This window comes from Anabrus simplex, chromosome X (assembly GCF_040414725.1).
Source record: "Anabrus simplex isolate iqAnaSimp1 chromosome X, ASM4041472v1, whole genome shotgun sequence".
NCBI lineage: Eukaryota > Metazoa > Arthropoda > Insecta > Orthoptera > Tettigoniidae > Anabrus > Anabrus simplex.
In genome coordinates this window covers 164,288,292-164,313,298 of record NC_090279.1, presented here as the reverse complement: position 1 = coordinate 164,313,298, position 25,007 = coordinate 164,288,292, and the positions used below count along the sequence as shown (strand labels likewise).

The 25,007-nt window shown below is 40.9% G+C and overlaps 1 protein-coding gene across 1 annotated transcript in view; it reads left to right on the top strand.

Moving 5' to 3' along the window:
- LOC136886745 (fatty acid synthase) overlaps nucleotides 1-25,007 on the top strand; it is a 367,163-nt gene that overhangs the window by 4,735 nt on the left and 337,421 nt on the right. The window contains exon 2 of the mRNA XM_067159549.2: nucleotides 10,461-10,672. Coding sequence (XP_067015650.2) covers nucleotides 10,477-10,672 — 196 coding nt within the window. The 5' untranslated portion in view covers nucleotides 10,461-10,476. The remainder of the gene's footprint in view (nucleotides 1-10,460; nucleotides 10,673-25,007) is intronic.

Sequence of the window (25,007 nt, the reverse complement as noted above, 5' to 3'; positions counted from 1 at the left end):
GCACAAATCGTTAGCCACAACGAACGACATTTTGGGTGTATTTCCTTTTAAATATTTTTCTTAATAATTAAAGAAATGAAAGTATTCATTTGAAGAAACAGAAATTATGCCCCAAAAACCAACACAACTAAAAGAAGTTACCATAAATGGTAATAAAATCAAAATAGTAACTCAATTTAAATATCTTAGAGAAGTAATAATACATAACCTAAATGAAAACATCTCAATCCAAACAGAAAAAAAGATTAGCTAAAGCACAAAAATTAACATGGGATATCTACAAAAAGAAATGTCTATCAGTAAATACCAAAATAAAACACTACAACACAGTTATAAAACTGGAAGCTACATATGCAGCAGAAACACTTTTTTTACCTGAATAAACAATCAAAGACTGACAGACTTCAGAAAATTGAAACATGGATTGGAAGAACCTGCATCAACAAAAAATACCAGAAAGATGGACAGTGGCGGTTAATACCTAACAAAGTCGTGTACACAGAGCTAGAACCCATTACGGATACTATGCGTAAGAGGAGACTGGAATTCTTTGGACATATCATGAGGATGCAGGATTTGAGACTTCTGAAACAACTAGTACAACACAATCTCGTCTCAAAAAATACCACAACAGGATGTAAATGGATCTTAGAAGTAAGAGAGGACTGAAGGAAATAGGCCTTACAACAGAAGACACCACAAATAAGATAAAATTGAATACAAAACTCAAGAATACAAACCTCTGCTTTACCCTTACACAAAACAAACCAACAACACGCATATCTTCAACTGAGGAAAGGGCACGAAGATTGAAGCGTCTGAAGAAGTACTGGGAGGACCGCAAAGCCCGAACAATCCCTTCAAAGAGACCTGAACGATGGACTGACTAAAGTGATCCTATGTGGTCATAAAAGAAGAAGAAGAAGAAAGGAAAGGAAAGAATTAGTTGAAGAAACAATAGGGATTGATAAATTACTTTTAGTTAATAATTCCTAGTTTCAGGTAATTTTGTAAGTAACTGTTATATTCTTCAGTCTACCAAAACAAAAAGTATCAGGTGGCTAAAATGGAAATTTTTATCTCCACAAAGTGGGGGGGGGGGGTGCGTTAATTAAACTATGTGGTCATACAAACAGCTGCAGCAAGTCTGCGTTTAAACACGAAAAAGACCAAAGTAATGATTGTAAGCAAATACGTCATTCAACCTGTTAACTTGACAGTAGGTGGCACATCACTGGAGCCTGGGTTCAATTCCAAACCTTTCCTCAGTGTTCACACGGAGTGGGGCCGTATGATGCTGTTGATGGTAATTCAGCCATCGGATGGGGACGTTAAGCCTTGAGCAGACCCATTAGTGTTATTCGGCAGCAGTAGACTGTGTTGACACCTGGTTTCACCTTCTCCCTACCTCATTAGCACCACCACACATTCAGATATGCAGGTCACCCATGGATGTCAGCTAGAAAGACCAGGCCTCTCTGGAGTCACACAATGTAACAATTACTTTTCTAAATCCCCTCGTGCCTTTTTCTATCAACCTTATAAACCAAACCCCATGACACACCAGCCCCAAAGGACCTTGGCTTATCAATGACTGCTGCTCAGTCTGAAGGCCTGCAGATTACGAGGTGTGGTGTGGTCAACATAACAAATCCTCTCGGCCACTATTCTTGGCTTTCTAAACCAGGGCCACCATCTCACTGTCAGATAGCTCCTCAATTGCAATCACGTAGGCTGAGTGAACTTCTAACCAGCCCTCAGATCCAGGTAAAAATCTGTGACCTGATTGGGAATCGAACCCGGGGTCTCTGGGTGAGAGACAAGCATGCTACCCCTACACCACGGGGCCGGCTTATCAACTATCATTCCTGGTTGCCAGCGTTTTGCCCCAGTGTGCTAAATTGGGCTCATCAGTTGGGTGTGCTGTTTACCAATTGATGAACCCAACTTAGCACACTGGGGCGAAACGCTGGCAACCAGGAATGAGTTAGCTGGAAAATTTATAATGTCCAATAAATGACCATTTATATTGGTATTATGATGAGTTCACCTGACCTAAAAGGCATTTTACACCTAACTGCCAGGTTTCAATGAGGCTGCCCCTAACCTAGAAAACAGACGCTCCCTGCTAGATTTCAGTGGCATTTGCTCTTTTAGTGGTCCAGCACCCAACTAAAGGAGCTCCTCCACTCAAAGCCGGTGGTCCCTTTGGAGAGTAGGGGGGCCAATGACCTTAGATGTTAGGCCCCTTTAAGCAACAAGCATCATCATCATTGGAGAGTTGGGTTATTTAATGCAGCCCAAATCTCGGTGTTGAATCACTGGCTGTATGGTTTACAGTTAACATTTGGTAACATGAGGATGCTGAAGATACCTTGGACAGCTAAAAGGACCAATATAGACGTTTTGCACAATATGAACAAAGAACCAGAAATTCTCACTACCATCAAGAGAAGGAAGCTAGAATACTTTGGTCATATGATGCGGAACTCTAAATACCACCTTCTGCAAGTAATACTCCAAGGGACAATTAATGGAAAACGTGGTCCGGGGAGAAGGAGGACGTCATGGCTCGGCAACTTGAGTCAGTGGTTTGGGGTGACAAAGTTTACTCTGTTCAGAACAGCTATGAACAAACAACAGATCATGCTAATGATCGCCAATGTTCTGCGAGGACATACCTGCCACCATCATATTTCTTTCTGTACCGGGCGAGTTGGTCGTGCAGTTAGGGGCGTGCAGCTGTGAGCTTGCATCTAGGAGATAGCGGGTTCGAACCCCACTGTTGGCAGCCCTGAAGATGGTTTTCCGTGGTTTCCCATTTTCACACCAGGCAAATGCTGGGGCTGTACCTTAATTTAGGCCATGGCTGCTTCCTTCCCATTCCTAAGCCTTTCCTATCCCTTCGTCGCCATAAGACCTATCTGTGTCAGTGCAACGTAAAGCGAATAGCAAAAAAAAAAAGTTTCTGTGTCATTCCCCATGTAGCACATTATCTTATCAAATAATTCTGCATCAGGTCTGTACACTCCAAAAACATCAAAATACCCATTACTTTTAGAGATGAGCCTTACATCAAGAATTTTGTTTCTCATCCTTAACTTTTACTGGTCTTACAAATTCTTCTTTCAACATTATGAATAATCCCCCTCCTCTTGATTCCATTCTGTATGTATGATGTACACTCCAGTTCCAGAAGAAAATTTCCGCATCCATGATATTACTTCTCAGCTGTGATTGAACTTCTATTATAATTTCTAGTAAATCATCATTATCTAAAGGCTTTGCCTTGTCGCTGCAACCATTGAACTCTTCTCTCTGCGATCCTTTTTATCTCTCTATAACCTTGGCATCCCATCATCTCAACCACCTCTTCAATGACCTTCTTCCGTGGTTTCCCTTTGCCTTTCTTTCCCATCACCTTGCCTTCGAACAAGTTCTTTATGAAGTCATTATGCCGGAGAATGTGACCAAAAACTGAAGCTTTTCTCCTTTTTATCGTTGTTATTAAATGTCTCTGGGTGTTTATTTCTCTAAGCACTGCTTCATTTGTTTTCTTCTCAATCCAGCTAGTTCTTGTCATCTTCCTCCATAGCCACATTTCCACTGCCTCTAGTCATTTCATGTCCTCCTTCAAGAGAGTCCATCCTTCACAGCCATATAGCAGCACATTCCAAATGAATGTTTTGATAAACAATTCTTTTGTTCAGTATCTAAGGATTTATTAATTAAAAGCTGCTTCTTCTCCTCAAAGGCTTTCTTACACAGGGAAATTCTTCTTTTTATTTCCACAGTGCATCTGTTGTCATCGGTAATAACTGATCCTAAGTAGCAGAACTTGTGGACCTGGTTTATTAAAATATTTCCAATTCTGAGATGTGCCTCTGGCTTCATTTTAGATTTGCTTACAGCCATAACATTAGTTTTATTTACATTAATGTTAAGTTGGAAATCTTTTAAGATGGATGTTAATTTGTTGAGCATGATCTGCATGTTCTTCTCATTGTCAGCCAGAAGTGCAATATCGTCGGCAAATCTAATACAGTGTACAAATGTTCCATTTATTTTTAATGCCAAGTGTTTTTGATTTAAAAATTTTCATGGCCTCTTCAATGTACAGATTAAATAGGGTGATAAGGAACACCCCTGTCTTACTCCTTTCCTGATCCTCACCTTGCATACTTTTTCATTACTTTCGATGTTTATTCTTTGATTGATGTAGAGGTTTCGTATTGCTTTTCTGTCTTTCCAGTCCAAATGAATATCCTTCATAATTTTGAACAGTCTTTTCCAATGAACATTGTCAAAAGCTTTTTCAAGGTCTACAAAAGCTATATATGTATTTCTGTTAAGCTCTAGTCTTCTCTTGGAGGACAGTACACAGCCACAGAGAAGACAAGACTCATAGGGTTTCTCCAGATGCACCCTGCGATGTACCACAATGTTTGTCAATGTTTGTTTTAGCTATTACTATACACTGCACAAGTATTACACAGGATTACTTGATTTGAGGATTGGAAAAAATCCAAAGATAAGCAGCATGATTGTTCTGGGTGATTTTTGACAGAAGAGTAGTGTTAAAAAAATGTTGCAGGCTTTGGGCTGGGAAGACTTGGAAGTAAGGAGACATTTTCCAGTTATTTCTGTTATTAATTAAATGGTTTTCTTAAGGTATTTTCTCATTTTATTAACCTTGAATTAGTTTTGACAGACTGATAAACTTCAAAGTTATACAGGATGGTCAAAAACAATGCGAACGGAGATATGAGCGTTAGAGGATTGCTCATGCTGATAAATAATTTGAAAGAAACAGTTCGATATCTCACACAGGTCTCATTTTATCAACTACTGAAGTTAGCCAATCAGATCTCTTCGCGGATGAATTCAAGTGGGTTTTTCGTGGCACTGTTTCTAAATTTGTATGTGGCTTAAGAATGGCTGAAGAGTCATGCCAAGAAATCGGCATCAAACACAAACGTACCATTAGTTTCAGCCAGTGCCACTGTAGCATACTTACTATGGAGTGATCCTGTCAGCTCAGAGATATGTACTCAAACATACCGGTGGTTTCAGCCAGTGCCACTGTAGCATACTTACTATGAAGTGATCCTGTCAGCTCAGAGAGATGTACTCAAACATACCGGTGGTTTCTGCCAGTGTCGCCATAGCATACTTACTATGGAGTGATCGTGTCAGCTCAGAGATATGTACTCAAACATACAGGTGGTTTCAGCCAGTGTCGCCATAGCATACTTACTATGGAGTGATCGTGTCAGCTCAGAGATATGTACTCAAACATACAGGTGGTTTCAGCCAGTGTTGCCATAGCATACTTACTATGGAGTGATCCTGTCAGCTCGGAGATATGTACTCAAACATACCGGTGGTTTCTGCCAGCGTCGCCATAGCATACTTACTATGGAGCGATTCTGTCAGCTCAGAGATATGTACTCAAACATACTGGTGGTTTCAGCCAGTGTCGCCATAGCATACTTACTATGGAGCGATCCTGTCAGCTCAAAGATATGTACTCAAACATACCGGTGGTTTCAGCCAGTATCGCCATAGCATACTTACTATGGAGCGATCCTGTCAGCTCAGAGATATGTACTCAAACATACCGGTGGTTTCAGCTAGTGTTTCCATAGCATACTTACTATGGAGCGATCCTGTCAGCTCAGAGATATGTACTCAAACATACCGGTGATTTCAGCTAGTGTCGCCGTAGCATACTTACTATGGAGCTATCCTGTCAGCTCAGAGATATGTACTCAAACATACCGGTGGTTTCAGCTAGTGTTTCCATAGCATACTTACTATGGAGCGATTCTGTCAGCTCGGAGATATGTACTCAAACATACCGGTGGTTTCAGCTAGTGTCGCTGAAGCACACTTAGTATGGAGCAATCCTGTTGGCTCGGAGGTATGTACTCAAACATACCGGTGGTTTCAGCCAGTGTCGCCATAGCATACTTACTATGGAGCGATCCTGTCAGCTCAAAGATATGTACTCAAACATACCGGTGGTTTCAGCTAGTGTCGCCATAGCATACTTAGTATGGAGCGATCCTGTCAGCTCGGAAGTATGTACTCAAACAAACCGGTGGTTTCAGCCAGTGTCGCCGTAGCATACTTAGTATGGAGCAATCCTGTCAGCTCAGAGGTATGTACTCAAACCCTTACACTGGTGAAGTTTTATTCTTCGACTGGTGCTATCATGCTGGTCTTAAACCACACAGAGATTTAGCAACAGTACTATGCAAAGTCAATTTGAATTTGCCTGTGAAGTGATCTGATTGGCTAGCTTCAGCAGCTGATAAAATAACAACGGCCGGGCTGAGTGGCTCAGACGGTTGAGGCGCTGGCCTTCTGCAGGTTCGATCCTGGCTCAGTCCGGTGGTATTTGAAGATGCTCAAATATGTCAGCCTCATGTCGGAAGATTTACTGGCACGTAAAAGAACCTCTGTGGGACTAAATTCCGGCACCTCGGCATCTCCAAAAACCGTAAAAGACCGGGCGAGTTGGCCGTGCGCGTAGAGGCGCGCGGCTGTGAGCTTGCATCCGGGAGATAGTAGGTTCGAATCCCACTATCGGCAGCCCTGAAGATGGTTTTCCGTGGTTTCCCATTTTCACACCAGGCAAATGCTGGGGCTGTACCTTAAATAAGGCCATGGCCGCTTCCTTCCAACTCCTAGGCCTTTCATCTCCCATCGTCGCCATAAGACCTATCTGTGTCGGTGCGACGTAAAGCCCCTAGCAAAAAAAAAAAAAAACCGTAAAAGATATACCCAGCTCACGTTGTTTCGGACCACCCTGTACACAGTACTGCCATAAATTCTGTCAGTACTTTCAATGCATATAACTTCTAAATAAAACTAGCAAACCCATTAATATACATATATTCTGGAAAAAAAAAAAAATGCTACAGAATGAAATGATCACCATCTGCAGCAACACAGCAGCGAAGATGTTGAGGCCACTCTTCAATAGCTGCATGAATCATGACCAGTGGAATTATTTTGACAGCTGATGTGATAGATTTTTTTGGACATCTCAATGTTGTGGTGCCGTTTTAGACATGTTATTGCCTTGAGTTTCTCCTACAGAGAATAATCCAGTAGATTGATGTCCAGATTTCCACTAGGCCCAGTCCAGAAGCAGCAGTGAAGTGTGAGACACTGGTTGCCAACCACTGCTGTGTCGTTTTTGCTTTGTCTGCAGGAGTGCTATCCTGCTGAAAAATTCATGATTTCCCTTCAAACAGCTTCAAATTGATACGTGGTATCACCTTTCTGACAATGTCTGGTAGACAGCTGCAGAAGTCTTTACTCCATCTTCACAAAAATGCACCTTCGATGCACCCTGCCAGGAAACTGCCCACCATACCATAAAAGAAACAGGGTGATGTCCATGGGAACTTTCTCTCTTGCTTTTTTGGAGAACCTTGCATACATGTGATCGATTCGCTTGTTAAACAACTCGTCCACAGTGAATATTTTTTCATCTGTGAATAGGATGTCTTGATACTGGCTTTCCTCATACGTTGTTAACAAAGCCTAATTTTTCAGTTAGTAAATGCCTTGTGTATCTTTTATATGCACCAACACGTAAATCATCCTTCGAAATACGTGGCATAGCTTGTGGAGATATATTAATTTTACGAGACAAAATTGTTTGTTTACGCAAACAATTGCGTCAAATCCTTGCATGAAAAGCATTCACAAATTCTTTTCTGCGTACAAATCTAGGATGGCCTGATCTGACGCGATCAACAGTTGCACCCATTTGTTTAAACCGTGCTATTGTCTGAAACACAAATCATTCATTGATACCCAGAAGTTTCAGCATAAAAAAAATGTCCTTAGCTTGCTTTCCGCAATGAAATAACGCCAACACAGCAATACGATTCTCATACACTCCTCACTCCATCTTTCACTGCTGCCTCTGTTGGCACACTGCAAGCCTGTTACTATGGAGTCATGAAGGTGACCTTGTGGATGATGACATACAGCGTTGCCACACTTCTTCATTCTCAGTTACCACATTAGGGCACATTTAGATTTTACTGACAGAACTTATGGCAGTAATGTGTATATTAACCAAGTAGAAAGTGAAAAGAAATGGCTCCTGCTATAATTATTTAATTGTGTTGCTCTCTGTGAGAGCTGAATGATTGGGGTGTGAAATGATGTAACAATTAGTACCAATATTGCTTCTAGGACTAAAAACATAGTACAACATCTACAATGTTGCTTTATCTCGCACCAACACAAAAATAGGCTTTATGATGATGATGGGGTAGTAAAGGTCTAGGAGTGAGAATGAAGCGGCTGTGGCTGTAATTGAGGTACAGCCCCAGCATTTGCCTGGTGTGAAAATGGGAAACGGTCTTCAGGGCTGACGATAGTATGGTTCAAACCCACTATCTACTGAATGCAAGCTCACAGCATGGCCAACTTGCTCAGTGAAAAGCTAAGTATATTGTTTGATGCACCTATTGGAAGAGCCTAGAAACTGGATGATTAAAAATATACAGTATATATATATTTACAAATTTTGCATTATGTTGCACTAACACAGATAGGTATTACAGCTACAATGGGAAAGGAAAGGGCTAGGAGTGGGAAGGAAGTGACCGTGGCCTGGTTAAGGTGCAGCCCCAGCATTTGCCTGGTGTGAAAATGGGATAGTTTCTTCTGGAGAGGCTTGTTTAAATGAGTTATTGTACCTTTGTTTTTTCCTTTTTAAACATAATTTCCAATTGAGACTTGTTTGGTTCCTTTTCAGTTTCCTTATACTACACTGTTGCAACCTCTTTCAGATTTTCTTTGTCTGATCGCAAATGTTTGAACTTTGATTTGAAGTGAACTTTTCTGGGGAAAGAAATGTTCCAATCGATTAACCATTCCACTCTTCTTCAATATATGTAGCAGTCAGAGTCTATGCAGCAATGGGATTTATTGTGTGCATTATCTTAGAATCAAAGCTCCATAGCATAACGGTTAGTGCTATTAGCTGCCATCCTTAGGGGCCTGGGTTCGATTCCTGGTACTGTCAGAAATTTAAGAATGACTGGTCGGCTGGTATGTGGTTAAAATGGTACATGCAGCTCTCCTCTATTGGAGGTGTACCTGAAAATCACTGCACCATGTCAGGATGAGGACATGGGTTTACTTCCAAACGAAATAGTCTGGTATAAGCACTGAATCGTTCATCCCCAATGACCGGTTTCTTTCTGCTCTCCTACCATCCAACAGACTGTGGTGACGTTCCATTTCAATCAGTCAGTCACCACTGGACTGCATCACCTAGTATTTTCTGGAATAATTTCAAGGAAGTTTGAAATTTATTTAACATCTCCCTTAGTAAATTATTCCAATCCTTAGCTCCTTTTCCTATTAAGAATATTTTGCTCTAATTTGTCCTTTTGAGTTCCAACTTATCTTCATACTGTGATTTTTCCTGCTGGCCCCATGGTGTAAGGGTAGCGTGCCTGCCACTTACCCGGAGGCCCCGGGTTCGATTCCTGGCCAGGCGAGGGACTTTTACCTGGACCTGAGGGCTGGTTCGAGGTCCACTCAGCCTACGTGATTAGAATTGAGGAGCTATCTGACGGTGAGACAGCGTCCCCGGTCTAGAAAGCCAAGAATAACGATTGAGAGGATTTGTCGTGCTGACCACACGACACCTCGCAATCTGCAGGCCTTCGGGCGGAGCAGCGGTTGCTTGGTAGGCCAAGGCCCTTCAAGGGTTGTAGTGCCACCACTCAATCTTATTTGTCTACTAATATCATTCCACGCCAACTCTCCACTGAACATGCTATTTAGTCGAGCAGATCATCTCCTTATTCCCAACTCTATACAGACCAAAGTTTGCAACATTTTTGTAATACTGCTCTTTTGGCAAAAATCACTGCAAACAAATCATGCTGCTTTTCTTTGGATTTTTTCCAGTTTTCAAATCAAGTAATCCTGGTGAAAGTCCTAATCACCCTCATTTCATTATGAAGCTGTAACCTTTATTTACAATCTCATTTATATGATTACCCCAATGAAGCTCTTTTCTTATATTAACACTTAGGTATTTACAGTGATCCCCATGGGGAACTTTCACACTATCAACTCGGTAATTAAAACTGAAAGGGCTTTTCCTCTTTGTGAAACTCACAACCTTACTTTTCACTCTGTTTACTATTATACCGTTGCCTACTGTCCGTCTCGGAACATTATCGAGGTCATTTTGCAGTTGCTCACAATCTCGTAACTTATTTATTATTCTATACGGTATAACATTATCTGCAACGAGCCTTATCTACGATTCCAGTTCTTTACTTTTCTCATTTATATATATATGGAAATATAAACATCCAATAGTACCGGTACTGCCTTGAGGAACTCCCATAGTGACCATGACCAGTGTTATTTAATTTAAAGGGATCTTTTCTTTCAATTTTTTTCAGAACTCTCATTTAGAAGATGAGCGTATCAATGAGGGAGGGAGAAGAGAGCCTGAGGTTTGGCCAGTTCCTTGCATCTCCTCCCCCAGGAGAGGAGGTAGTCATCTCTGGAATGGCTGGTTACTTCCCTGAATGTGACAACATGTACGAGCTGCGTGACAAGCTGTTCAATCATGTTGATATGATCACTGGGGACGATCGACGCTGGAAGAATGGTACGTTTTGACTTCCTAGTTTCATTTTATTGTTTTGTATTGTGGCATTTCAAGTGTTTCCAGAGGAGTTCCTGATTTCCCTTCTGCTATCAGATAAATTTCTTTTTCCCATTCAGAAGTACAGGAGCAGCAGCACGACTCAAGTTAGGGCAAGTTGTCGCATGGACACTGGTCTGTTAGCTGGCAAAATGCACTCCATAACTGGGAGGTATTCAACCAGAGGCATGCATTGCGCTCTTGCAGCCGTGCCAACTTGCTTCCAATGAGCTGGTGGATTGTCTGATCATCTGAGTTAACATTTTCACTACAGCATCGCAAGAGCGGAAGCATTGCCTTGAGGATGAGAACCTAATGCAGCTAGCCCTGCTGACTGTATGGAATACTTCCTGCTCTCTGCTTTCTTGTTTGCATTTGTTAACACTACATACATAAACTTAATTGTAATTCTGTATTGGCAATTTAAAATAGTATAGAAATTGGTAATATGATTGTCCACTTAGTCAATACAACTACATTTATATAAATTTTTTAAATTGCAAAAATTGTTACACAGTTAGTAGGACATGTTTCCGCATCTTTAGGCCATCTTTAGCTTCATTATAAGTTATCATAAAACAAAATGTACATTTTTCCAAAACAGTCAACCAACTTGTGAAGTTCTCTATTGTGGAAAGTAGCCTGTGAGCTCTTGTCAAAAATGGAAAAATGTTGAAATTTAAAATGAATGCAATGAAAAAAGCATGACTATCAAGATGTAAAAATGTATCTAAAAGAACAGAGAATAAGTATTAGAAAAAAGAATATAATAATAATAATAATAATAATAATAATAATAATAATAATAATAATAAGAAGAAGAAGAAGAAGAAGAAGGCAAAGGTGGAATATGGAAGTTATCTAGCTAGAGGATGGGTGCCTAGTTGAACTTCCCCTTGAAACTATAATCACCACCACCAACACTCTCCATCAGCTATGTTACCTGCTCAATGCTTGCCAGCTGAGCTGACACTAAGCCGATAATATGGCCGCTTGCTACAGAAGTGATAGCAGTGTCATCACAGAACGGGGGAGAGGGTCGGGAGGAGGTAAACAAGGAGAGTGAGGTGTTGGAATGGGGGCTTGTGACAGACATGTTACATAAAATGGGCAAAAATGTATGTTTGCTTTCAAAGTTTATAATTTCATCATATAAAATGTTTTTTCCAAAATTTTATGAAGATTTAAATTTGGATTACTGTATTACAGTATGTTTTAACTTTTTACCACATAAGAATATGATCTTTTGATGTAACATTCCGATTGTTTTATAAAAATTAACATTTCACTTTATTGTAACATATAATGTAGCTGAAGATGGCCCAAAGTGGCTGAAACATGTCCTACTAACTGTGTAATGATTTTTGCAATTTTGAAAAATGTGTATCACTGTAGTTGTATTGACTAGGTGGACAATTATATTAGCAATTTCTATACCATTTGTTAATATTGTTAAGTCAGGACTGGTTGACCAACTTTTTAAATGCACTGAGTGGCCAGAAGTCACGGGAAGGAGTGTCCAATTAGAAAATGTGCCATGTATGACCCCTGAGCATTGCGGCTAGCTTTAGTGTAACTGAGCGCTCTGTCACAGACACCAGTGTCGTGAAGATAGCAACACCTTGCGAGTTAACCGAGTTTGAATGTGGGAAGATCATCGGTGCACCGTGCATGGGTCATAGCATTGCGGAGATTACACGCAAATTCAGATTTCCGAGGTCAACAATGTCGAGGGTGGATCTTCGATATCGCAGAGAGAATGTTATCACCCCCATAAACCGCTGCGCGGGAAGACCACAGATGCTTAACGAACGGACATCACGTCGCCTCTGCAGAACCATACTGGGTGCACGACGGGCTACTGTGAGTCAGATCACTATTCAGTTGAATGTTGGGAGTCAGGAACCCATTTCTACTAGGACCGTAAAGAGGCAACTGTACCGTATAGACTTCACCAGCCGACGACCAATTCGTTTCCCTTTGCTGACACCTCGACACAGAGTTCAGCGACGTGCATGGGCCCGCGAACATCAGCAATGGACCATAGAACAGTGGCGGTGTGTTGTATGGTCCAATGAATCTCGGTTCCAGTTGTATCAAGCTGATGGGTGTGTGAGAGTGTGGCGTATGCCCCATGAAGCTATGGATCCTGTGTGTCAACAATGTTGTGTCCAGGTGGGAGGTGGCTCAGTTCTGGTCTGGGTGGCGTTCTCATGACCGCGATTATGCCCCATTGTCCGACTGCAGGAAGTGCTGACAGGTGCACGTTATGTGGACATTCTTTTCGACCATGTGCACCCCTTTCTGGCTCTAGAGTACCCTGATGGAGATGCCATGTCACTGCTCTGTGGTGGCACACAGGTGGTTGGAATAGCACTCCAGTGAAGTTATATCAATGGATTGGCCCTTGAGATCCCCTGATCTTAATCCAATCGAGCATTTACGGGATGCTGTTGATGCTGGTGTACGCTCCATGAACCCCGCACCAACTACACAAGACCAGTTGTGGGTAGCAGTGCAAGATGCGTGGGTCTAGATCCCTCCAGAACGATTCCAACACCTTATACAGTCAATGCCTCACCATATTGCTGCCGTTTTGAGGGTTCGTGGAGGAGCAACTCGTTATTAACATCACATTCAGTGTCTTCGCATGACTTCTGGCCACTCAATGTACATGTAATCTAGTCAAAATCATTGCATGTATTTTCATTCATGCAAATATTCCCTTCCTCCTTTTAAGTCCATGGCATTGGACACTGCGTGGACGGAGTTAAATTCTTCCCATTCCCATCTCTTTCAAAGTCACAATCGAGTTTGAGAGTAAGAGCTTGCTTGGCAGCATACTGTACAGTTCCTGCGACATTATGGAATATTACAAGTAACCAATCTCATTTTGTTCCGTATTGAAGATACAATAAGTAAAATTCTTTCAAGAGTAATATTACTGTGTCCACCTATTCAATACAATTACACTGGAAGTCCGTTGTAGCGAGAATTCTTAACAGCGAAAAATTACTCGCTATAGCGGATTGTCGTTATATCCGATTTCGTATGAAAATCGGAAAACCCTTTATGCACTTTAAAATCGGTATGAAACGGCAATCAGTTTGTTCAAAACTTGCGTTTCCGCAGATTATATCCACACTACGGCTTACTTGTTTGTTATTTTTCGTAATCCGATACTACGTGAAAGTGTATGTTTAATTTCATTCTGAAAAAAATATAGTTCCGTATTTATCCGAATCCTAGATGAACCCCACTTTTTCCTTCAAAAAATTTAAATCAGGCTCAAAAGAACTTTGTAAAATCATACAGGCCTACGCATTTTTAGGCTTTTTAGACGCCGAACATTGACTTTCGTCACGCCGTATTTCATTTTTATGCGGCTGCACAATTATTCTTTATTTCCGCGGGTTAAAGGATCATTAATTTAACATTGGCATCATAATACTGAAGAGAACTCGTTAAAAATTTTCCGGCAATACCTATTCCATGCGTCTGTACAATACAACGATCCATCAGGAAATTATTCTTGCTGTCTATAAAACTTACTTTTACGCAGCGTCAGCTATAACCGGCTACCGCTACACGCACGTCTCGCTTGTCGGGTGCGGCCACATTCAACGGCTAGCGATGTATAGGCCTAATCGCGAACGTTGAAAGTCAACGAACGAGTTTATTGCGCCACGGTATGGCCAACCGCCCTTGCGTTTTTCGTGCACATGCCTCACAATTTCATCATCGACTTCTTTAAAGCGTCCTTGTTGCGGACCACTGAATGCATTTTTTTTTAGCTCTTTGTCTTCACGCTAACGCCAAATATTGGCTTTAGTTAGGCCTATGCCGTATTTTCTTGCGGCTGCAAAATTTTTCTACATTTCCGAGTGTTTTATAAACATTAACTTAAAATTGGCATCATAATATCGACTAGAACCCGTGGAAAATTTGCCGGCAATACCTTTTCCACGTATCTTTACAATACGACTATCCATCAAGAAAATATTCCTGCTGTCTATAAACCTTAATTTTACTAAGTGTCAAGTACAGTAGACGCGTTATGACTCTGTCACTGAGTACGGTATTACTAATCAACTCCAACATCGCCTTTGAATGTCAACGAGAGAGCTCGCAAATGCACGAAGTGAGAAAACTATACCGCACCGCTACCGGTACCGAAGATGATCGATAGCATTTTGTTGCAAACGTTTCAGTTTTCTTATTCAAACAGCGTCATGTATCCTAACTTTACCGTACTATACGTATGATGAAAACACTCTTTAAGCGCGGGTAGAGAAATTATACCTTTCACGCTATAAATTTTCATAATAGCCTTTCCGTAATTTAACCAGACGCGACAAAACAAAATACAAGTTAACCTATGAAATCAATTAAATTAATTAAGCACTTTGCCATATCTCGAGGTGTATCCCATCTTACGTAATTGCAGTATTTAGCTTCAAAATTAAGCGGTCGTTTAGTCAGCCTTAATTTTTAACGAGTTAACAACCGTTATCGGACACGTTATTTACGCATTTATTACGAAATACAGAAAAATGCGCGGTCGTTCTTCAGGTTCCCTCGTGACAAGAAACAAATACAGTAGAGACAATACACGACACACGGATTTCGCCTTGCTAACATGGGAGACAATTCGACGGTGGCGCTCCTAGTGACTTGACCTGAACAAATCGCGCTAAATTCAAATATCAATGGAAATGTATATACGGAAATGGATAAATAAATTACGTCTAGAAAGAAAGTGGTATTGAGATATTAACTTCGAAGTTGCTAAAGCAATTCTGGATAAATGAATGAAGAATTATTTAAAAGGTTATTATTTAAAGACTGAAATTAGATATATAAACAAGGTGTGAAATGGACTGCTGTGAAATGGCTTGATCTTTCATTTATGCATTACTTTTTTTACCTTTAGCATACCTGCCTGAAATCTTACGATAGGATTTGTCTTTTTCCTCATTTAAAAACATTGTATCATCACATTAAGACATTTGTCAATAAAAATATCGGCACATTCCTTACACATATGATGCAATGAATTAACATTTAATAGCTGGACAATTTTCCCCTTAACATGAAGCCTACTAACAGAAAGAAAATCTATAAAATCCCAGCTTTAATCTGAGAAGAGGGATAAAAGAAAGAAAAGTTTGAAAATGTTGTCGATAGTGATGCTTTGAGGAATATTTACGTACAATTAGAGTAAACATGTAACATACCCTTGGCTGTACAGTCGAGGATTTTTAAAGTCGCTGGCCTGGAAATGATCTGAACAGATCTTATAATTCTTATATAAGCGTAACGTCCCTTCGTTCTTGTACACTTTATCCAAATCGCTTCTGTGACATTTCAAAACCCACAGATCACACCTACAACAACACATCGGTATTGAAGGTTAACTGCTGCACTATACAATAAAATATGCGTATTATATTTTAAGCCCGTTTAAACATAGGTCGAGCAGGTCAGAAGATTATGAAGTACTATAAAAAATCTCTGTCACTGGAAGAATATATATGCAAACACAATATTACTTACATGTTCTTGTCACGAGGGAACCTGAAGAACGACCGCGCATTTTTCTCTATTTCGTAATTACTGTAGCCAAACACAGCACATACCTTTCCCCTCATGTTGAGAGGAGATATCAAGGAATGACACATGCTACTATTTAATTATGTCAACTCACTGAGAACGCATAAATAACACCAAAAACTTCACACAAAAATGCACGTGCTCTTATGACAGAATCAGTACCGTTCAGGTCTATCCGCTAGAGTGAGATCCAATAGCTGTCCCTCGATATCTCGCTCAGTGTCGTGTATTGTCTCTACTGTATTTGCAAGAACATAAATAAGTAATATTGTGTTTGCATATATATTCTTCCAGTGACAGAGATTTTTATAGTACTTCATAATCTTCTGACCTGCTCGACCCATGTTTTAACGGGCTTAAAATATAATACGCATATTTTATTGTATAGTGCAGCAGTTAACCTTCAATACCGATGTGTTGTTGTATGTGTGATCTGTGGGTTTTGAAATGTCACAGAAGCGATTTGGATAAAGTGTACAAGAAAGAAGGGGCGTTACGCTTGTATAAGAATTATAAGATCTGTTCAGATCATTTCCAGGCCAGCGACTTTAAAAATCTTCGACTATACAGCCAAGGGTATGTGACATTTTTACTCTAATTGTACGTAAATATTCCTCAAAGCATCACTATCGACAACATTTTCTTTCTGATTTTCTTTCTGTTAGTAGGCTTCATGTTAAGAGGAAAATTGTCCAGCTATTAAATGTTAATTCATTGCATCAAATGTGTAAGGAATGTGCCGATATTTTTATTGACAAGTGTCTTAATGTGATGATACATTGTTTTTAAATGAGGAAAAAAGACAAATCCAACCGTAAGATTTCAGGCAGGTATGCTAAAGCTAAAAAGTAATGCCTAAATGAAAGATCAAGCTATTTCACAGCAGTCCATTTCACACCTTGTTTATATGTCTGATTTCAGTCTTTGAATAATAACTTTTTAAATAATTCTTCATTCATTTATCCAGAATTGCTTTAGCAACTTCGAAGTTAATATCTCAATACCACTGTCTTTCTAGACGTAATTTATTTATCCATTTCCGTATATACATTTCCATTGATATTTGAATTTAGCGCGATTTGTTCAGGTCAAGTCACTAAGAGCGCCACCATCGAATTGTCTCCCATTTTAGCAAGGCGAAATCCGTAAGTGTCGTGTATTGTCTCTACTGTATTTGGTCGACAGCTGTTCCGTAAAGAAAATTCGAAATGAAAGAGAACATATTTTCGTATAAAGAATAATTGTGCAGCCGTATTTATACGAATCCTAGATGAACCCCACTTTTTCCTTCAAAAAATTTAAATCAGGCTCAAAAGAAGTTTGTAAAATCATACGGTACAGGCCTACAGGCCTACGCATTTTTAGGCTATTTTTAGACGCCGAACATTGACTTTCGTCACGCCGTATTTCATTTTTATGGATGAACATTAGGTCTTAGCCTACAAGGAATACAAAGCCTGCTCACTCGCAGTGCTTTCTTCAGAAACAGTGTCCGCCTGGTAGTGCGCGTCTTTACCGCTGCAGCGCTAGTATACCACCTCACATCAAGCACTCAGTAGCATTGGTAACGGGAGTTAAAACCAGCACAAATTGACCTCTATACTATACTTCCTGTATATTATATACATCACTGAACAGAATGAAGTAGAAAATAATTAATGTTCACCTTTTACCCCTAAGAGTTCAATTCAGCTGTGGATTTTCATTTCAGATAACACACAAAACTGTCGAAATTTATGTCTGGCATTTAAAAGGATGTAAGGTCTGCATTAGATATTTTTACTACCGCACCGTAGATTTTCTGTGAAAAGGAACGACTTTAACTATTTTCCTTGATATTTTCTTCTCATAAATTGTTGTTCTTCTCGAGAAGTATTCTCGGCGCTACTCATCTGTCATGCCATTAGCGTAGTTAGTGACAGAGGAGTGCAGAAACTTCTGCAGTATTATTCTGCTTTGTTCCTCAGGATGATCACTTTTCCCACACTGTAGAATAGGATTTTTAGCAACACGGTTAATGATTGTGCTATTTTTGGACTGCCCAGCGTTACCGATAACATTTCGTCCCTTACTTGCCCCAGTTTCATCAGCAGTGAAACGAAACTTAGCTTTGGATATCTGAGACGTGAGACCACCTCTGTCTTCGATTTTTATTAATGACGTTAGTGGAGATGGACTCTGGATACTACTAATTTTATCAACACACTCTTGACATGGCACGTGGTCTTCGACAACTCTTACCAAATACCCTCCAATATATGCCATTGCAGCACTCGACGGAGCGGTCACTAGGGTTCCGTAACTTACCCTTGGTACCACTTACACAAAAGCATAAGGAAATTATTATCATCAGAACAGGAGAAATAATAAGTAACCTAATTTTTGCCGACACATGGTCTGCGTATTTACTGTACCATACCTTGTCTGCTTTTTGCTTTAATCCATAATTCTCTAGTTGGTTCTTGGCAAGGGAATGCATGGAAACTAGTTCCAGGAACTTTATTTCGAGAGCCTTGTTTACAACACGGTACGCAACAGTACACCATTGTAATATGATTGACGTATTTTAACAATACCCTTTTCCCATTTGGTCAGTGTGTGAATTAAGCCGAAAGTGTCAGGTTACAATTCATCCTCAATTTACAAGAGTTTACCCGTTTCACATCGGATGGTAAAAATATATTCTGCGACGTTTCAGCAAGAGGTGAGTGAAACTTGTTTTTATATTTCCCCGTAACGAATTATTATCAATTTAGCAAAATCAACACGGTGTTTTAAATAATGCATATTAAGATACGTAAAACTGCAGCTGCCTAAAAATATTGTAGAGCCTCTTTGAGAGTCTGTTTTAAGCAGCTAAAATAACATTTTAGCACCTAAAAATCTGAGGTCTAGTAATCACTATATCAACAAACACAAACACCAGTCCCCTAGCCAGAAGAATTAATTAGACGTGATTATAATCACCCATCCGACCGGCAATCGAATCCGGGACCTTCTGAACCGAAGGCCTCAACGCTGATTATTCAGTCAAGGATTCGGACAAAACAAAATCATAATTGAGTTTCATTATTTCTACCAGTATTAACATTTAGCTTTCGTAGTAAACGTCACCAGTAAGCATACAACGTGTAGAAATACCGCCAACCGAGGTGTTCATGTGAGGTTGAATTGCAGCGCCTCTAGTGGCAAATATAGCATCCACAGGGCGGACAGCTATGAATGGCTATTGGGCAGGCTTTGTATTCCTTGTAGGCTAAGATTAGGTTGAAAGTTTTACAGTTGGTTTGTTCAAAGGAGGCTATGGACACCTATGTCGTAAGTATATTGTTACAAAACCAGAACCGTGGTATAAAGCCGATCATGTTGGGTTTGAATATTCATTTAGAAAGGAGCATGGTAATATTTTATAGGTTAAATCATGTATGTTGGAAACATATTGTTGATATCATTCATTACTGCTCATCTGATAAAAATTTTTGGAATATTGTGCCATTCTTGTCGATTAACGTTCTCGTTGGTGCATTGTTAAACCTTGGGAGGAATTATGAGTTGTTTGTCCTGTCAGATGTTAACTGGAACCATCTGTTCCGGTTGTATTCGAACGACCAACCTTGCTACTTCTCGTGAAGTTACCGCATCAATAGTTGTTCATTGTCTTGCTGCTATTGAATGGGATTGGGTCTGGCAGTGCTGCTACCTTGCAATTCAACAAACACCTGGCGTGATGGTACTATGCAAACGAGCCAGCCCAACTCGGTAAGCTAGAACTCGGTGCATGGCACTTCAAATGTCATGACGATGAGCTAGCTCACCAGAACTGAGCTTGCACGAGCTACAGGAGCACTATGCATGCCTCTGAACTCAGTATCAAATAACAGTCATAGAAAACTATTTCTGGAGAAACTAAGAGGCTAAATACTTACGTGGCATTAAAAGAGATGTACCTCAGTTCTGAAACTCATTTGGTACCTCATAAATGTGTTTGTAAACACTTTGCGAATCTCAACCTGCGTGATCGATAAAACTTGCCGAATGTTCTCCTGTAGCTCTCTTGTGTGCAGGTTGTTGTTGCCAGGAATTTTTTTAATGAACTGAAATGAACGCCTTTTGACAGACAAGGATTTGCACATTACTCCACAATGAAAACACGTCGTTTCATTTTTTAGCAACACTGTACTAGAAGAAAACATTCATACAGAAATTACACTGCTAAAAGACATGATGGTAGTACTAAACTCTTGCCTAAGTCAATAACATGACTTCATTCATCAATCCCACTTATTAAAATTCCATTGCTTTGCTCAGCTGCCGACCTGAGGCTCCAGATAACTCTGCCACCGCGGCTCATCATAGCAAGGTCAACGTATAACTACTGTTGCATCTGACTTGCACAACTTTAATATAAAAACCCTGTATTATACAAAAAAAAGGCCTCTCAATAATAAAACCCAATGGTGCAACAGCTCCAAAGGGCCTTGGCCTACCAAGTGACTGCTACTCAGCCTGGAGACCTGCAGATTACGAGGTGGCCGTGTGGTCAGCACGATTAATCCTCTTGGCCGTTATTCTTGGCTCTCTACACCGGGGCCGCCTCTCATCGTCAAATAGCTCCTCAATTGTAATCACGTAGGCTGAGCGGACCTCGAACCAGCCCTCAGATCCAGGTAAAACTCCCTGACCTGGCCAGGAATCGAACCCGCAGCCTCTAGGTAAGAGACCTTTCAATAGTAACAAAATTAAAATCCTATAAAACAGTTACACAACCAGAAATTTATAACATACGCAAGTAAAACAATTTTCAAAACAACTAACACTGCAGAAATAGAATACCCAATGCAGAAAGAAGAATAACCAGAATGTGCATGAATGAAAACTACCCAAAAAATGAATACTGGAGACTAGCAACTACCTTCTAATCAAGTAGTCTATCTGGAAAAGAAATCGGTAACAAGCACAATCAGGAAGAAATGAAACTCATTCTTTGGATATCTACTCAGAACACCAGAAAACAGAATCATCAGTGGAATTATGGAAAAATTAAGAAACAGTAAGAGCAACATAAAAAGGACTGCAGAAATCAAGGAAGATATGAGGGAACTCCAGATTACAAAAGATGATTTAAAAAACAGAACAGACATAATCGAAAAACTCACAGACAAACAATCCAGACTAAGAACTAAAATCAACAGATGGACAATGGGGCAGGCAAATTCAGATCAAGAAAGGGAGTTAGGATCCAAGAGAATGAAGAATTACTGAGCCGACAGGAAACTAAAAACCCATTTTTACCGAGCTCGATAGCTGCAGTCGCTTAAGTGCGGCCAGTATCCAGTATTCGGGAGATAGTGGGTTCGAACCCCACTGTCAGCAGCCCTGAAGATGGTTTTCCATTGTTTCCCATTTTCACACCAAGCGAATGTTGGGGCTGTACCTTAATCACGTCCATGGCCACTTCCTTCCTACTCCTGCGCCTTTCCCATCCCATCGTCGCCATAAGACCTAACTGTGTCACTGCGACCTAAAGCAAATTTTTAAAAAACTATCAGAAGGAGAGAATTCCATTGGGATAATGTAAGTATTGGAAAGGAACAAACAAGTGTCAAGTCAGTACTACACTGCCAGAAAAGGAACGTGCAACATCCTGAAGGACAAGGTGATTTTATTCACAAGCAATGTGACAGGTACTGTAGTTTAATGTCTGGGCAGGTTTTGTCCTGCCACAGTAATAGAGTAGACTGTGCAGCCAGCATTTCTACGCCGAGTGTTGGGTGGCGGGAAAGAACCTAACACCCTGAAGGAGCCAACGGCTTTGGGCGGAGGAGTTCCATTGGGAGGGTGGTGGTCCCTCAGTTGGAGGAAATGCCACTGAAAACCACCGTGTCGCGTCTGTACTCCATGTTAGGAGTGGCTGCAAAGGCGTCTGTTCCCCATGTTAGGGGTGGCCTCAAGAAACCCTGGCAGTAGGTATAAAATGCCCTTGACGACAGACGGGGTGACACGTCGGTCGAGTATTTTTTGTCATATCAACATGCAGTTGACTCCTCTTCATTCGGATATAAATGCTAGGGTGTCCCCTCTACACGACGCGCACCGTTTTCGCCTGAACGATGTGGAAAATGGACGAGGGCTAAAGAAGCTAGACCAAAAGACATCAAATCATATCAGAATAGCCACTGTCGACATTGGGACAATGACAGGCCGAAGCCCATAACTGGCCACCTCTTTGAAGCAGCGGAATGTGGATACAGCTTTCGTTCAAGAAACTTGATGGGCAGGCGCCAAATCAAGAGATATCAGAGAAGGCTAGAAGCTAATCTACAATGGTAAGAAAAGTGCAAATGGAGCGCGCCACACAAGATCTAGGTCATGTTATCAAAAATGGGCTCCTCCTACAAAAGAGACATACGTCGCTGGAAGGAGTATTTTGAGGATACATGCAACAATGAGTTCCCTCATCCATCTCTACTTACAGCTGATCCCATTCACGGCCCAGTGCCCACTATCACTATGGAAAAAGTGTCTACTGCCATCAACAAAATGAAGTCTGGGAAAGCGCCTGGTGCAGATGATATCCCAGCCAAAGTATAGAATCTTCTGGAAGAACAAGGTGTAGTATGGCTTACTGACTTCTTCAACAAGATTACTACAGAGGATGTAGTACCAGAGGCCTGGAAGACCAGTATCACAATTCCAATTTGGAAAGGAAAAGGAGATATACAGGATTGCTGAAATTACAGGCCAATCCACTTCATATGCATCATATGAAAATTTTTGAACGTGTTCTAGATGCGAGATTACGAAACATCATCACTGTTTCATCTAACCAGTGTAAAACAGCAGAACAACAAACTCCATCCATGCACTTCGTCTATTGATGGAAAAGCACCACGAGAAAAGGAAGAAAGTTCAGTTGGCCTTTCTTGATTTGGAAAAGGAATTCGACAGAGTATCACATGATCTCATTTGGCTGGCAACGAAACTACACAGTATACCTGAAGCCTTTATCAACTGGGTGAAACTTCTGTACCGAAAGACCACAAGTTCAGTACGGTGTGCAGCAGGAATGTCCGATACCTTCCAGATCAATGTTGGTGTCCGTCAAGGATCAGCCTTGTCCACATTGCTCTTCATACTCTGCAGGAACACCATCACAAATGACATCCAGACCAGGCATCCATGGACATTATTAAATGTGGACGATGTTATATTAGCTAACAAGACACGTGAGGGCCTCGAACAGCAAATACAAGATTGGAACGTGAGTCTTGAAGAATTTGGGATGAAATTAAATCTGAAGAAGATGGAGTACCTGGAATGCGGTGACCAAACTGATGGCACGATCACTGTAGGTGGGGTTCAACTTAATGAAAGTGACCCAGTTCAAATACCTTGGATCATGCATCACCTTAGACTGCAGAACGATTCCTGATGTCAAGACAAGAGTCAGCACCACATGGATGAAATGGTGCCAAGTTATAGGAGTGGTATTCGTGGACCTTACAACAGTGTATGACACATTGCATCATAGAACTTTGATCACCAAGCTCTATAACTTCACCAGAGACTATGGTTTCACGAAGATTGTTGAAACTCTCCTGCAGAATCGCCGGTTCTTTGTTGAGTTTCAAGGGAAGTGCAGTAGGTGGAGGGATCAACGGAATGGACTTCCTCAGGGCAGTGTCCTCTCGCCAATCCTCTTTAACATCTACACAAATGACCAGCCAAGGCCTTCCTATACAAGAAGCTTCATTTATGCTGATGACCTGGCTTTAGCTGTCCAGTGCGATGACTTTCAAACCACTGAAATGCAGCTCTCAAATGCACTTAAGGAACATTCAGTGTACTATCAGAAGAACCGGCTACTGCAAAACTTGACTAAGACCCAGGGGTGTGCATTTCATCTTCGAAATCGAGAAGCTACTAGACAGCTGTGCGTGACGTGGGAGGGTAAGCAACTGAAGCACTGTTTTACACCAAGGTACCTGGGTATCACTTTAGACCAGACCCTAACATACAAGGAACACTGTGTTAACTCTGGACAGAAAGTCTCAGCCCGAAATAACATCCTCCGTAAACTTGGCTCAAGCAAATGGAGAGCCCATCCAACCTTGTTAAGAACCTCAGCTCTTGCTCTGAGTTTCTCTGCAGCTGAGTATGCGTGTCCTGTATGGTTCAGGTCAGCCCATACGAAGGCGGGTGAATGCAGCCCTTAATGAAACATGTAGAATAGTAACTGGGTGTCTGAAACCTACTCCCACTGACAAACTCTACTGCTTGGCTGGTACTTCTCCTCCAGATATTCGGCGAGAAGTGTTTGCAAGTCAAGAGAGGTCGAAGGTGGATCTCACAAGCAACCACCCATTATTTGGACATCGACCTCCACCCAGAAGACTGAAGTCCAGGAGAAGTTTCCTCAATGCCTCCAAGGCTCTGGATAAACCAACAACAATAGCACGTTGTGATATGAGGCGAGGAAAAATGGAGCACCTTTCTGATTGGATGGTGCTTTCTGAATCTCCACCCCCTGGTCATAATTTGGAATGGAAAACCTGGAAGGCACTAAATCGTTTGAGGAGTGGAGTAGGTAAATCCAAGGATAACCTAAAAAAATGGGGTTATCTAAAAGATCAGTCAGACCTCTGCGATTGTAGGGAGCAACAAACTACCCAACATCTGTATGACT